Source organism: Indicator indicator, chromosome 6 (genome assembly GCF_027791375.1).
Source record: "Indicator indicator isolate 239-I01 chromosome 6, UM_Iind_1.1, whole genome shotgun sequence".
Taxonomy (NCBI): Eukaryota; Metazoa; Chordata; class Aves; order Piciformes; family Indicatoridae; genus Indicator; species Indicator indicator.
The window spans coordinates 19,302,434-19,319,403 of NC_072015.1; the positions used below are offsets into that span (position 1 = coordinate 19,302,434).

The 16,970-nt window shown below is 37.6% G+C and overlaps 1 protein-coding gene across 1 annotated transcript in view; it reads left to right on the forward strand.

Moving 5' to 3' along the window:
* Positions 1-16,970, forward strand: part of DNAH5 (dynein axonemal heavy chain 5) — a 134,924-nt gene that overhangs the window by 56,972 nt on the left and 60,982 nt on the right. Inside the window, 10 exon segments of the mRNA XM_054381977.1 lie at positions 364-576; positions 1,184-1,408; positions 3,263-3,435; positions 5,255-5,433; positions 7,038-7,225; positions 8,612-8,806; positions 9,432-9,566; positions 10,338-10,445; positions 12,222-12,375; positions 15,045-15,191. Of these exon segments, the coding sequence (XP_054237952.1) occupies positions 364-576; positions 1,184-1,408; positions 3,263-3,435; positions 5,255-5,433; positions 7,038-7,225; positions 8,612-8,806; positions 9,432-9,566; positions 10,338-10,445; positions 12,222-12,375; positions 15,045-15,191 (1,717 nt within the window).

Genomic DNA, 16,970 nt, shown 5'->3' on the forward strand with positions numbered 1-16,970 from the left:
TTGATTGTAAGGCTGTAAATTTTGTTAGGATGTTGACACACCAGTAATGGGGAAAGATTTCCTTTATTGTGACTGGAAAGTGAATGTTATTAAAACTTAGGTGGAATTCGGGAATTGTCAATGTGTGGGGTTTGTCTCCTTGTTCAGATGACAGTGTTCTGCTTAAAGCCTTTTTGCATGACATTTTTTTAATGATATAATTGTTTAAATTTAGATTTAATTGTTTTTTTATTTCACTTAACAAGGTGCTTTAATGTATTAGTTAAACAAGTCTAATAGAATGATGAGAGGAAAATCAGACTGTTACGTTAAAGGTAACAATAAATCTATAACAACAAAGTGTTCTTGCTTTGTTTTTGTTAGATATATGATTGTATACTGTCAATTACTTCACGAGAAGGTGAGACTATAAATCTGACTAGACCTGTAATGGCTGAAGGTAATGTGGAAGTTTGGCTGAATTCTCTGTTGAAGGAATCCCAGCTGTCACTGCACTGTGTTATTCGCCAGGCAGCTGCACACATCCAGGAAACTGGTTTCCAGCTGACTGAATTTCTCTCTACTTACCCAGCCCAGGTAATATCAGAGAAGAATTGTTCACAGCTAAATAACACATTTAATATTATTATTTTTACTACTCTTACTATTAAATAATTTTTTGTACAATCAAATTCCAGCCAGTATTAGAAGTCAAAATTTGACATTTAAATTTGTCTTAGTCACCTGAGTCTTTTAAGTTATACTTTACATATCTAAGACCAAAAGAAGAAAACTTACCTGGAAGCTACTGAAGTAGTAAAAAATGTATGTTTGTTTATATAGTTGGGAACAAACAAAAAATTTGGAGCTTAGTCGAGAGCTGAGGGGAAACTATTTTCTATGTAGAGACTTCTTCACTTGTGATCAAGAGTATTGTTAGAGAGGGAATAAAGAGTTCATGAATTATTGATAAAATATTTTAAATGGAAGCATTAATTAGTCACTGATTTGGTATCTGTTAGAATACAGAAAATATGTATCAATTGAACAACATCTACATAGGTGCAAGAAAAATAATTTTATGTATTTATACATTTTATACATTTATTTATACATTTATATACTTTATCTGTGTCTGTGAATGTACATTTTAAACAAACCAGAAAAGATTATTATGAAGCATATACTTTTTGTGTTTCCTAAGGTTGGTTTGTTGGGGATCCAGATGATTTGGACAAGAGACTCAGAAGAAGCTTTGACTAATGCCAGATTTGATAAAAGAATTATGCGAAAGACGAACCAGTTTTTCCTGGATCTTCTAAACATGCTGATAGATATGACAACAAAAGATCTTACTCCAGTTGAGCGAGTTAAATACGAGGCATTAATCACTATTCATGTGCATCAGAGGGACATTTTTGATGGTCTGGTAAGTACTGAAAATTTACGATGAACTATGAAGTGATTTTCACGTAAAACAATGTGAAAGGACATGAAGAAAATACTACTATGCCTAGAAACTCTTGCCTTTTAAGATAAAAATTGATTTTAGGACTCTGATGATTGATTAGATGACTTGGAGTGTTATAAAAATGCTGGTATTGCTTCAATCCATGTGTTAGTTTCCCTTCAAGTAACTCAGTGTTTTCCTCTGCCCCCAAACAGTAACAGAATTTTATAATGCTTTGTGTTGGCCTACTTAAGTTAGGTGCCTCTGGTGCATGATCAATTAGGGACTTTTCCATCATACATTGTGCTACAAATATTTGTCCTTTTCTCTGGACTATATTGCATATTTAAAAAAATAAATAGAAAGATTATAGAATTATAGTTCAGGAAGAAGTTGGTTGATGCTGCTGTCTCCTCAGTTCTAGTTTCAGTAGCATATCTAATTATTACTTAAGAATTTATTTATTCATTTCACACCTTCTCATGCTGCCACATGATATTAAAATTAGAAAATGAAAGCATTTATGGTTTAAATCTGACTGCATCTGACTTTGAGGTTAAGCTGAGAAAAGAATTACTGAGTTTGATCCACTGCTGATAGGCAAGCACCTATCTTGTCACTGCAATTGTTTCTAGTTATAATAATTTTAAGTATAATTTTAGATACAACCTCCAGGGCATCTTTTAAAATCGTATTTAATATTAAATTGGCCAACTTTGAATTACTCCCAGGCCTACTAATTTCTGAACTAATATCTGCATCATGACACTGTCTTGAAATGTCTTTTTTCCAATTGTTTTCATACAATTCTCATGATTTTAAAAAAAATCAAGTATCATATTATGTGCTTCCTACTCATATGTAAAAATAAATGGTAGAGATGAGTAATGCCCAGGTGGCCAAGAAGGCCAATGGCATCCTAGCTTGTATTAGAAACACAGTGGCCAGCAGGAACAGGCTGGTGATTGTCCTCCTGTACTTATCACTGGTGAGGCCACACTTTGAGTATTGTGTTTGATTCTGGGCTCCTCACTACAAGAAGGACTTTGAGGTGCTGGAATATGTCCAGAGAAGGGCAACAAGGCTCTGGAAGGGCTTAGAGCACATGTCGTATGAGTAGCATCTGAAGGAGCTGGGGTTGTTCAGTCTGGAGAAGAGGAGGCTGAGGAGAGACCTTATTGCCCTTTACAACTACCTGAAGGAAGGTTAGAGCAAGGAGGGGGCCAGCTTCTTCTCCTTGGTGGCAAGTGACACGACTAGAGAGAAACTGATACTAGCTGCACCAAGGGAGGTTTAGGCTGGATGATAGGAAATACTTCTTCACTGAAAGGGTTATCAAACATTGGAATGGTCTGCCCAGGGCAGTGGTGGAGTCACCATACCTGGAGGTGCTAAAGCAACATGTGGACCTGGCGCTTAGGGACATGGTTTAATGTTGACTCTACAGTGATGGGTGGATGTTGGACTAGATGATCTTGAAGGTCTCTTCTAACCAAGTGATTCGGTGAAAAGAAAATGGCAGTTTTAATGTTAACTGAATTTAATGACTTCGGTTTGAGGCTTATGGACTCTTCATTTGTATTTAGAATTTTGAACAGGTCTAAAGCCTGAAGTTCTTTGCTGCCTTGGGGGTTTTAGGGATAGTGGTAACAGTGATTTTTGTGTTAAAAAAAATCAAGGTAGAATCTCCACTATTCTTATGTTGCTGGCTGTTTTTTATCCTGTTTAGTGGAAGTGCTTCCTTTGCAGTACTACTTGGATTAGATAACATAAATGCAAAAGTAAATATTAACCACGAGCAACAGTCTTTTATCCCCCCCTCTTTTTTTTCAGTGTTGCATGCATATCAAGAGCCCTACAGACTTTGAGTGGCTGAAACAGTGTCGATTTTATTTTAATGAAGACTCTGATAAAATGATGATTAAGATCACTGATGTGGGTTTCACTTACCAGAATGAATTCTTGGGCTGTACCGACAGGCTTGTCATAACACCTCTTACAGACAGGTAAAAAAACCCCAAAATACCATTTGTTCCTTTATTCTTTGATGCCAAACCTAGGCTTTTACAGGAGCAATTTAGTCATTCTGGTTGGATTCAAAACAGATCTCTGCAGAGTTTATCTTTCATGATCTTATCAAAGTCAATGATTTTGCATGGAATATGTTAATATTTTTGTTTCTGTGCCTTACAATATTAGCAATATCCTGCTTAATTTGTCTCATACTTGTATGGTCCTTACATATATGATGTATGGGACTGATGCTCATGTATGTGAGACTAGTAAACCTAATGATCAGGTACATCCAATTGATAAAATATGCAGTGAGATACAGGACAAAAAAAAAATGTTTATAGCAAGTTATTGAAAACAGCGAAGGAATAAGGAACAGTTTTATTCGGCTGCAATAGATTAGAGATCTTTGATCAGTACAGGTTGGATTCTGACCTGTTGCAGAGCAGCTCTGAGGAAAAGGACCTGGAAGTCCAGTAGACAGATGTGAGGTGGCAGTGTGCCCTCATGGCCAAGAAAGCAAGTGGTATTCTACATTAAGTGCATTAATACAGTGCATTAAGAAGAGTGTGGACAGTAGGTTGAAGAAGGTTTTCCTCTCCCTCTACTCTGCACTGTTGAAGCCTCACCTGGAGTACTGTGTACAGTTCTGGGCAACCCAGCTCAAGAAGGACCAAGAACTACTGGAGAGAGTCCAGCACAATGCCACTAAGATGGTTAGGGGAATTGAACATCTGTCATATGAGGAAAGACAGAGAGATAGGACTGTAGCCTGGAGAAGAGAAGGCTTGGGGGGGTTGTCTTATTAAGGCTTACAAATGTCCAAGGGGTGAATGTCAGGAAGATGGGACAGACTCTTCTCAGTGGTCCCCACTTACAGGACAAGAGATAATGGGCATAAATTTGAACATAGGAAGTTCCATCTAGATGTGAGAAGGAACTTTGAGGATGGCAGACCACTGGAACAGGCTACCCAGACAGGTGGTGGAGTCTTCATCTCTGGAGACATTCAAGGCCTGTCTGGACATGTTCCTATGTGATCTGCTTTAGGTGATCCTTCTTGTGGTGGGGGGTTTGGACTTGATCTTCAGAGGTCCCTTCCATCCCCTGCCATTCTGCAATTCTATGATCTAGAATTATGTTGAAAGAATTACAGTCCTATTAACAAGTCTACCTCCCAAACTGAAGCAACATAATTATTGCCTTATAAACTATCATTGGCAAAATAAAGGCATTGGATGGTTTTGTTGTTGTTTTTGTTTCGTGTGTTTGTTTTGGGTTTTTATGTATTTGTTTGTTTTTAAATAACTGTTCCATACAACAGTTTCTTTTAGATACAATTGTTAGCTGGTGTTTTACTGTATTACACATAGAAGTTTAATTTAGGAAAATGGAATGAGCTGTATTACCAAATTTTAAAGGCAAAGGAGAAAGGAAATGTTAGCAGTCTTTCATTATTGTACTCCACATTATAGTATAGTGAAGAACTACTTTAGTTAATTAGTGAACTAAGCCAAACAAAATAGATTAGGCAGCATCTTTGTAGCTGCTTTCTTCCCTTCTCATGATCTTTCAGGTTGTTGATTCCTGAGGATTATCTGCTCTACTTTGAGGAGAAAAACCTTAATGTTACCTGCATCTGCGGTTGAGTGAATTGATTCAAACTGTAATTAGAAGCATGTCATTTTAGCAGTTTTCTGGTCTCCTTAAATCAGACTTTCCTTACATAATATACTTCCTAAGCTCCTCTGGCACCATACAGAAAACTATGGACTGCAGCCCATTAAGTGATTAAAATCTCTTACCTTTTAGATGTTACATCACTTTGGCTCAAGCTTTAGGTATGAATCTGGGTGGAGCACCTGTGGGACCTGCAGGAACTGGAAAAACTGAAACCATCAAAGACATGGGACGGTGCCTTGGAAAATATGTAGTGGTCTTCAACTGTTCAGACCAGATGGATTTTCGAGGACTTGGGAGGATTTTCAAAGGTAAGATGTGGACTATAGGCTAAAAGTGTCAACTGTATCCTGGGGTGTAATAGGCACAGTAAAACTAATTGATCAAAAGAAGTAACTGTCCCACTATACTCAGTGTTGGAGTGGCTTCACCTCAAATACTGAGTGCAGTTTACAGGTCAGCAATGTAAGAAGCATGTAAAAATATTTAAACATGTCCAAAGAAGAGCAGCAAAGATGGTGAAAGAAGTCAAGGGCTGAGTATACTAGGTCTGTTCAGCTCAGAGAAAAGGAGACTGAGGGGTGCCCTCATTGCCACAACTCATCACTGAGTTGGCACAACTTTTTCATGAGAAAGAGTGGAGAGGGAGGTGCTGGTCTCTCTAGTATCTGATGATAGCACATGAGGCAATAGCTTAAATCTGTGTCAGGTGAAGTTCAGATTTGATATTAGGAAAATATTCTTCACTGAAGGAGTGGTCAAGTAGAACAAACTCTCCAAGAAAGCTGTCAGGGCCCTAAGCCCTGCTTGGACAACACTTAGATGTGTGATTTAACTTTTAGGTAGCTCAGTGTGGAGTCAGAGCCTGGAGTTGATGATCATTGGAAGTTGTTTACAATTCAGGTTATTCTGTGATTATGTAATTCTATGGACTACGCAAAAATTATAAATGCTAAGAGAACATCTTTATTCAACAAAGTCAATGCATAATCAACAGGTGGCTTTCATAATTTTAAATAAAGTAATTAATATCTTGTTATGAATATAAAATACATTTACAACACTGTCATGAAGAAATAAGAATGTCTAAAAATCTAATACAGTTTATGAAAGGACACAAAAAGGCACTTAAAATAATCAAGGAGGATTGCTAGTACAAAAAGAAAAAGTTGTGAAATTTATTACTGGACTGGTGGAATGTGCTTGATTCTGATTTCAGTATTTTGCCTTCTTCTAATGTTAAAGTTCTTATCAATTGAATAGTGCTACATATTTTAAAAACAATCGATACAGCTCACTGAAGCAGGATGAAGAGAACTCTTTTTTTGGCACCTGAAACTGATTCTTGTCAGTCATGGCAGATGTCAAATTAGAGATCAAGTGGAGGTCCCTGATTTTCACGTTGTTGCAAGTGACTCTGTTGATGACTTTTTTTGGTTTTATTTTCCCCGTAAATATCTGAGGGAAAATGCAGTTCTGGCACAGTCTGACCTAACTTTTTTTCCAGGTGAAAACAAGTTTAGTGGTCATTTTAATTGGACAGTAAGCTATTGACCATCCGTCATATTTTCATAGTTTTATTGCAGGGATTTTTTGGGGGGGATAGGTTGGACTTTGATGATCCTTGAGGTCCTTTCCAACCTTACTGATTCTGTGATTCTGTGAAATACATTCAAGTTACTGAGAGAAGGATAAGAAATCAAAATCTGTAGTATTCTTGTCAAGCTGGAGGACTTTTGGAACTTTGTGAATTCTTGCTTGAAAAAGAAAAACTCTTCTCCTTATGCCTTTCCCAATCCTCAAATATTAACATGTTTTTCCTGAGGTGTATTAACCTAATTTTTGTCTTATGAATTGAACCAAAAAGAGGTTAACAATATTATGGCCAGAGGCTTAGTTGCTTTTCTTTTTGAAGGTCTTGCTCAGTCTGGCTCCTGGGGTTGCTTTGATGAATTCAATCGTATTGATTTGCCAGTACTATCAGTAGCTGCACAGCAAATTGCAATTGTCTTGACATGTAAGAAGGAACGCAAAAAAAGCTTTGTTTTCACTGATGGAGATAATGTGGAAATGAATCCAGAATTTGGCATCTTTCTTACTATGGTAGGTATTCAGCAGGTTTCTGATACTCTGGTGTTGATTGTACAATTGCTTCTAAAGTGGTATATTAAATGAACTTACTCTTATGTCACTCAGCTCTCAGAACTTACTGACAGTTTGAGAACACTGAGCATTACTACAAAAACATTTTACAGGGGTTTGTCATGAGTTGAGTTGAATCTGCTGCTGATACTCAATCTGATGCTGCTGTCATGATAGCTGCAAAATCGAACTTCTGGCTGGAGCAAAGTATTATGGTCCTGAAGTTCAGATTGTAATATGAGAGGCTTCCTGTTCTGGTGGTGTAGTGGTTTGAAACACACTAATTCCCCCCACTATCAGAAGTCATGAATTTATGACACTTTATGACCACAGGGTGTTACCATCCTGGACAGGAGATTGTTGGTCACTATCTCTCTTGAGCAGGTGGATGCGTCTTTGCATGTTTTTGGGGTCTGAATGGTATTTTTCCTTTCCCTTCCTTTCTGTTTCATATATATACTGATGTAATCTGATACTTTCGTAGTGGAGGAGTAAAATATTCTGTGTAAATCAACTAAGAAAACTCTCTCTACCTTTTTTTTCCTTCCTGTCTTATCTCTTGGTAAGAGGAGAGGGAGGAGGCTGGAGGGGGAAGTGTGGGAGTTCTTTTTACTCTTGCACTAAAATCACAACAGGTGTCTGGTTTTGGTTTCTGGGTTTGGGGGTGCTGGTTTCTTTTGTTGGGATTGGCATGGGACGGGATGGGTGGGGGGTTTAGGTCACTGGCTTTCTGCTTCTGCATTTCACTGTGCTTTTTCTGCAAATAGACTAAGGTAATTATGCATTGTATTATCTTATTTTTCTCATTAAAGCTCTTTAACTCAACTCCTTATCTAAACCTCTAAACCCTTGGGGTTTTTTTTTGTTTTTTTTTTTTTTTTTTTTTGGGGTGTGTGTGTGTGTGTTACTTTCCCCCACTTCTGTGTTGGAGGGAAGTAGGCTGTTAACCCATTACAGGTTTGTTTCAATAACATCAAGTGTGTGCAATTAACAACCAGCACTGTAACTAAAAGTTATTTCAGTGTCAGATTACTTCTGCTTGCCACATTCTGCTTCCCAAAGTATGCTTTTTGCTACAAGTACAAAAAAATGACCTTCGAGATATAGGTAGAAGTATCTAGTAAAACCAAGACAGATAAGACAAATACAGATTTGAAGTGTTTATGTGGAACATTTTTCATACCTCATGGATGTAAAGGAAGCTAAAATGCTGTAGAAATATGGTGGTAAATTTGCATGTCAATTCATTTTTACATGTGACTTAAAGCCAAAAATCTACATTACACATTGATGATTCTTCCATTTGTGTAAGGTGCAGTCATCTTCAAAACCTGTCCTTCTCTCCAGAATCCAGGATATGCTGGACGACAAGAACTTCCTGAAAACTTGAAGATCAACTTTCGTTCAGTGGCTATGATGGTTCCTGATCGTCAAATTATAATTCGTGTCAAACTGGCTAGTTGTGGTTTCATTGCTAATGTTGTATTGGCAAGGAAGTTCTTCACACTGTATAAGCTGTGTGAAGAACAACTGTCAAAGCAGGTGATTATTTTTAGATGAGGAAAAATTATCTTGAGGAAAAATTATCTTAAGGAAAACCTATAAATGGTGTTACAAATTATTAGTGAAGAAAATAGTTCATGTCCACTAAGCTAAATGACACTTGCAATTTAGTAGTGCAGCCCTGGAGGATAAGGGAGAATTATCTAAGAATAATCTGTGCAAGATTGAGACTGTCATTCAAAACACTGCTTCAGTAAATGGTGATCATTGAGACAAATAAAGAGCTTATATATTTGCTGGCTTTTTGGTCTGTGCTGCCTGCGTTGTTTAGATGTTTTTCAAATAAAATCAGCTTCTAATGTCCTCAGAGAATTAATAATAATAGTTAGTTTATTTCTTAATAGTCCTTGGGAACCTTATATTGCTTCAAAGACTTGAGATTACATTTTCTTGTCTGTCACACCTTACAGTTTAGTAGGTGATAGCAGAGGTGGAGAACCAAGTCTTCCATTGTCACACAGCCAAAGATTAGTTGTGGATGTTAGGAGGCATTTGTGCTACATATACTACTTCTCATACAAATCCGTATCTTAAATGACAAATAAGAATGGCTTCATCCCCCTTAATTCAGGGAAAGTTTTCCCCAAATTTGCTTATGTTCTAGGTGCATTATGATTTTGGCTTGCGGAATATATTGTCAGTGCTACGTACGCTAGGAGCAGCGAAAAGAGCAAATCCCACAGATACTGAATCTGCCATTGTCATGCGTGTGCTGAGAGACATGAACCTGTCTAAACTAGTAAGTTCTGAGGGCCTGGTAAACTAATTAAAATGCACTTTGCAGCTACGTGAATTTTTGAAATACAATTTCAATCTACTGAGATGATCACTGGAAGATTGGATGTGGCCTTTACACTGAAGCTATCTTGGAAATGTTCCATTACCTTGGGTGCTCCTGAAATGAGTTAATTTTCTTCATAGTACCTGGTATTGGGCTGGGGAGGGTGTGAGTGAGGGAATGCTGTGTGCTGCTTGGCTGCCTACCTTGATTAAACCACAACACCTTGCATTGTTTAGAAATTATTTTTTTGCATATTTCCCCTGCTCCTTATAGAAATAAGGGACCAAATAGAAGTTTATGTCATAATCTCTTTAGAACCTTTGACCTAAAGTATTTAGTCACTCTCTGTTGTTCATAGTATTGAGTACTGTCTCATCTGAAATAGCTAATACCTCTTCTGTTTCTGTGATACTTAATCTCCTTTATTTGTGTTTTTTTTTTACACCTTAGACAAATAATTTACTATTTGTATAAATGTAATTGCTATAATCTACTTTAATAAATCCAATCTGTATGTCAGTGGTTTGTTTTCAGTAACTTGATTATGTAAGCATCATATTCTGCTGTGTCCTGCTAAAGTGTTTAGCATCTAGATGGTTCCTCTTTGTGATTCCTTATGTTTTCATGTATTTATTTAGCTCTACAAGTGTTATGATTGCTTTTTTAAGATGCTATAATAAATAAAATAAGTTTTAATCTGTGGTTTTTTTTTCCCCTGATTTTCACTAGATTGATGAAGATGAACCTTTATTCCTGAGTCTGATGGAAGATCTGTTTCCAAATATCCAGCTTGATAAAGTAGGGTATCCTGAACTGGAAGCTGCCATTGAGAAACAGGTAACCTTTCTCTTGATCTGTGTAGCTTTGGTATAACTCGAGTGATGTGACATCTAAGGAAAATATTGGTGTTTAATCTACCCAGTTGGTAACTATTTATAGTCAGCTTTTCTATAATTTTTTTACTTATTCTTAAGCATGTCAGTGAATGGTGATTGTAGTGTTCTGTGGTTTTCTTGTGAGTCATTTGTGGTGACCAGTGTGAAAAATGCATGTATATATACTTGCCTTATGTGGCCTAGCATGTAATATTTGTGTAAAATCTAACAATCAGAACATGAGTTTGAGAAAAGATTTACCTATAATTTCCTCTATATAAGCTTCCATTAGATCTTTTAGAACATTTCAGTGGGACCAGTTTAAGAACAACAGTGGGATATAGACTACTAATGAAGTATGTACACTGGAATCATCACCTCTATTAAATGTTCCTCCACAATGTCAATAATTCCTCCAATAATTACATAATAATGAGAGGGGAAAAAAAGTATATGAGTATATGACTTAATTTATTTACATTTAATATGATTAGGTACAATTAGTGGGGTCTAGACCTGGGTTTTCTAACAAAGAGTTGACTCATCAGCTAGTGAATTTAGAAAACTAGTTTACTTTCTGTCATTTATACAGACAGTCATCTTTAAAAGAAAACACCCAGAAACAAAGCTTTTATTAGGAGAAACTATAAAAAACTTGGCTATCATGTTTAAAATTGTCATTTCCTAATAAATGGCTATTTTTAGCAACAGTGTGAAGTTATAAAAGGTGTCACAATGTGGTAGGCTGGGGGACTGCTAGAATCTGTTATGGGCTGCTGCAAATCTGCTATGGGCTGCTGCAAATCTGCTGCACAGGGCTGCTAGGGAATCTGCTGCAGGTGGCTGCTGGAGATCTGCTGTGGGGTGCCAATGCCACCACCATCTCTTTGAGCTGCTGTCATCTCTGAGAGATGCTATTCCAGCTTGCTGTTCCTGTGTTGTTCCTGTGCAGCTCCTGCTTGCCATTCCTGCCCACTGTTTCTGTTTATTCTATTCCTGCTCATGCTGTCCTGGTGCAGTGCTTCCTACAGATTGGGGCATCATGGTGGTAGCTATGCCTGCTGCCTGTTAAATAAAGTGGTTTGGGATTTGACTCCATTTTGAGTCTTAATTCTGTTCCTGAGAATGTTAAGCTAGTCACAATTAAAAATCCAATTGGACATCACCTGGAAGTTAAGTTTAGTTGCCCTCAGCCCCTCTGATATCTAAGGACAAACTGGAAAGCAAGGGAATTTAGTCTCTGCAAAATTATCCACCACTGGATTGTGACACTTGCTCACATTCCCCTGTTGGGCTGGGGAGAGATTTGGAGGAGGAAAAAAAAATGAAGAAAAGCTCATGGGCCTAGTTTGAGACAGTTTAATAAATGCAGAACATAAAAAAAACCCCAAACTGCCAGTGATGCAAAATCAATTACTTCCAACACCAGACTGCAATGGCTACGTAGGAGAAAATTCCCTTCAGATTTATTGCAGAGTATGACATTATCACTGCAGGGGGGTTGGACTAGATGACCTTTAAATCCTTCCAACTCAAACTATTCTGTGATTCTACATTTCTTTGCTATGGTGTAGCCCTTTGGTCATTTGGAGTCAGAAGTCTCAGCTGTGTTACCTCCCAAACTCTCGCTCACCAGCAGCCTACTCCCTAACAGGGCTGTGAACAACAGAAAAGGCCTTGATGCTGTGCATGTATGCTTCAGCAACAGTAATTTGTTTTTCTGTCACTATCTATACAGGTGGAGGAAGCTGGACTTGTTTGTCATCCTCCTTGGAAACTGAAAGTTATCCAGCTTTTTGAAACTCAAAGAGTAAGGCATGGATTGATGACACTAGGACCTAGTGGTTCAGGAAAAACTGTTTGCATCCACACTTTAATGAAAGCCATGACAGGTATATGAATATTTACATTGTAAGCTGCTATTAAACTGTTACATTGTAAACTTTAAACCATGCTGTTTCTTCACAGAAAACCTGAATTACTTCACTGAGAGAATATATTACTGGAAGAGTCAGTTTGTGTGTTGTGATATTAATTATTGTGGTAGTACTTTTTAAAAGCTTGTAAACATCTGACAGTCAAAGTCATATAATAGATATCTTATTTTCCATATTACAAGACTTATACCAGAAGTTCTTATCCTAGAAATATAGAAAAGGAAGTGTACTGTCTGCAGCATGGAGAAGTGATTAAAGCATCTCCCAGATTTGGTGGAGGTAATGCTGAAACCTTCCACTAATCAATAAGTATTCAGTTATTTTTGAACACAACTCACAAGACAGAATCTCTAAGTGCAGTGCAAAACAACTACTTCTGTTGTTTGTTGCTGCTAGGAGATAGTTCCTGGTTTGAGCAGTGGCAAAATCTTCAAGGGTATTCATTTTGTGTTCTGCCTGGATGCTTGAGAGTGTGTTTTCTGTAATCTGTACTTCTCAGAAAAATTATTAATGAACTTCTGTTTGATCTTATTAAACTAAAAAATCATAGCTGGAGGAGAAAAAACATATCTTTTGAGGTAACATGTGTTACTCCATTTCACAGACTTCAGCAGGCTGCTTATAAAATTTTCCAGAACACTTTCTGTAGAAATGGTTTGTCCAGTACCTGAGTGTGCTTAAGAAATTCTTGAAGCTCTACATTGCAATGTGGAACTTACAAATGTACATTGCACTGTTCCATTTAGGAAAAAAAAAAAGCAGAAAAAAACAATGTTTGCATTATACTATTTCCTATAATTGCATAGCTCTGAGATGTGAACTACTACCAAATAAAGTTGCTGCAATAGATTTTTTCAAGCTGATCTTCTGGCATAATCTCATGAAATGGAAAACTACATGATCTGCCAGGTTTCTGTCTTACATTTTAGTGAACTCTGATTATAATTAAAATTTTAAGGTAAGCCATTTTTTGGTCTCTTTCTTCCAATATATTATTACTGATATGTGATTAAGTTTTAATATTGGTGTCATGTTCACATAAAAGTCCCTGGTGTTTGCCTGTCTCAGAGCCCGGGACTATTGATGTAACTATTTGGCAAAATTAACTTTTGTCTCCACATTTCGGTGTCTTGATAAAGACTTGCTCTGACACAGCTCAGAAAGTTAAAACAAATGGCTTAATTGTTTAAAAGTGACAGATACAACAGACAGGATTGCTGGTGATAAATGCACTGACTGCAAGGTTAATAAATGCTGGGTAACATCCAACACAGTTGGAGATGCACACTTTTACTGTAGCTCTCATGTAATAGAAACGTTAGCAAAGATGGTCTCAAAATTAATAAATCCTGGGTAACATCAAACATCGTCAGAGATACAAACCTTAGCAGTAGCTCTAGCAGTAATGCAGCACAAGTTCAGCCATATATTGAAGGTGCAATTCTCACCAAAAAAGGCGTCCCTGTCTTGGGTGGAGGAAAAGGAACACAGTCTATTGACCATCCTCATCTCTGTCTTCTCTCCTGGTCTCACCTGCTGCTGCAGATGATGGTGGTGCTTGTGCTGGCCCATGCCGCACTCTCCCTTGCTAACCTTGGTACCAGTGTCAGCAGCATGTGTGCTCCCCCATGCCAAGGACAGGGCACCCTGAGATATCCCTCTCATGGGATTTACATCCCTGCCCAGGTTGTCCCTGGGAGGAATGCTGAGTAACAGAGTCATGTATGTTTACCATGTACTTGATTTTCCTAATTAGCATATTGAGGGTTGTCAACTTTAATACTAAAATTACAGTTAATCAGGCAAAGGTCCTCATTCAGGCACCCTTGCCCTCAAAAGCTGCTTTGAAGATTTAGATAAAACAGGGCAGGCTTTTCTTCATAAGACTCCCTCCTCCAGCTCTGGCAGGCCAGCTTCATGGATCTTCATTTAGCACAAACACCTGTTGATTGTAAATGACCTTGGTCTCAAAGTAATGTAAGTCAACTTGCCTTCCTATCCCAGAGCCACCTAGACAGTTCAATGACAATTGGGTTTTCTAAAGTTGTCTGGCTTAGGAGTTTTAAAGGTATTGTTAATGAGGAAAATATAAAGGTTGTATGATTCTATCATAAGATAATATGGAGTTTAACTGCCTAAGGCACTTCACAGGATTATAGCAATATCATATACTTTGCCTATTCCAGGATGCATGCAAGTGCAAAATTGGAAAAACAAAAAAACAATCATGTGGAGCATCTGTCTGGTATTTTCTAAAAGTAATTGTATTTTCTAGAAGTGCATTCAGACCAAAGGTTTTAAAACTATTTTTTGATAAACCTTCAAAATACTAAACTGAGCCTTAGATAAATTTAATCTAGCTGCTCTTCTGTTCCTAATAACTCTATGAAGTACCAATTGTACTTTTAAATGTTGCAGAGCTTTTTTGTGCTTTACATTTTGTTGGCTGCAATTAACAAATACTGATGTATATTAAGAGAGAAGTTTTCCAAGTAAACACAACACTTCTTGTAATTGTAAATGCATATTAAAACATACATTTGGGTGTAAAGATTTTGAATTTGCCAAAGCTGCCTGACTGTTGAAAAGAAGTACAAATACTAACTGATTATTTGTCTTCATAGATTGTGGACAGCCACATCGTGAAATGAGAATGAATCCTAAAGCTATAACTGCTTCGCAAATGTTTGGTCATCTCGATGTGGCAACAAATGATTGGACAGATGGAATATTTTCAGCGCTCTGGAGAAAAACTTTAAGAGCCAAAAAAGGTATAACAAATAAGATTCCCTCCAAACCAAAACGAGCTGCAGGACATCTCTCTAAAGCAGATTAGCAGATTTTTTTTTTTTTTAATTACTTACATGGAAGCATTGGAATATTGCTGCAAGAACTTCTATCTGTTTTATAGTCTCTGTTCTAAATGCTTTGTGTTCAAACTACATAGTATAGCAAATACTGTTGCACTGAATTTGCTGATCTCATTCAAATGATAGGCCTTTGTGCAGAAGAGAAATGGATGATAAAAGTCAGTTCTACCAACACTCTTACACTCTAAAATATTTTGTTGTTGTCAGGATTTCTACCTGGTTTCCAGCAGCCATGGTAGTAGAGTTTGAGTCTCCCTGCAAGCCCTGCACATACCATAATCCATCTCAAATGGCAGTATATTTAGGTGATCAGCTTCTGCCTAAATTAATGGTAGCATATACTCTTGGGCTGCTATATTAACTAAAAGAGAGGCCTTGGTGGTTTGATGCTAGAAGGATTCTTCCTTGTTTTGTCTGAATGCTAGTAAGTGCCCTTTTCATTATGGGTTAAGGACTAAAGGAAAGAAAAGAGAAAATCCTAATGTTTCACTGTCAATTTTCAAGTACTAGTTTTTAAGGATACAGATACCTTTAAAATAGAAAGTACTTTTGGATTTAATTTTGTTGGTTTTGTTTCAAATCTAGAAATACAGCACCCGTGAGAATGTAGTATAGAATTAACTGTTGGTTTTTATGTTTTTCCCCTCACCATGAAGTATAAATTACCATGCTTGCATCACTTACTCAGATTCATTGTTGCAACAGTTTGGTAACGTATCTTTAAAAAGTGAAATCCAGGTTATCTCATGCCTGAGATGCTTGCATGGTAGCTATGAAAAGTGTCTAAATATCACTATTTTCCTAAGAGGTAGGAAAGTTTCTCCTCTAGAGCCTTCTTTGTTCATACCTAGCAACACAACAAGTCACATAGTAAGGATTATAAAGTGAAATGAGAGTGCTACCATCTCTGATTAATGGGTTACCTAGCAATGAATCACAGGGCTAGCCAATTATTAAGAGACAGGGATCCAGAAGCTGAAGAAGGATCCTTTTCTAGCCAGGGTATGTTGGTCAGTACATGTGAGGTGAGCAGGACAGAATCACAGAATTGTTTTGGTTGGAAAAGATCTCTAAGATCATCTAAGATCATCCAACCATCAACCTAAGACCACCATGTTCATTAAACCATATCCTGAAGTGCTATTTCTACATGTTTCCTGAATGCCTCCAGGGAAAGTGACTCTACCACCTCTCTGGACAACCCATTCCAAAGCCTTTTCAATAAAGAAAATTTTCCTAATCTAAATCTCCCCAGACACAATTTCAGGCCATTTCCTCTTGGTTTATTACTTGATACTAGGAAGAGGAGACCAACCCCCACCTCACTACAACCTCCTTTCAGGTAGTTGTAGAGAGCAATGAAGTCTCCCCTCAGCCTCCTTTTCTCCAGAACAAACAACCCCAGTTCCCTCAGCTGCTCCTCTTAAGACTTGTTTTCCAGGTCCTTCACCAACTTTCTTGCCCTTCTCTGGACACACTCCAGCAACTCAAATGTCTTTCTATTAGTGAGGACCCGAAACTTGAACATAGTATTTGGGGTGCAGCCTCACCAGTGCTGAGTACAGGAGCATGATAACTTCCCTACTCTTGCTGGCCACGTTTTTATTATTATATTCAGGATGCCATTGGCCTTTTTGGCCAACTGAGCATACTGCTGGCCCATGTTCAGATGGCTGTCCA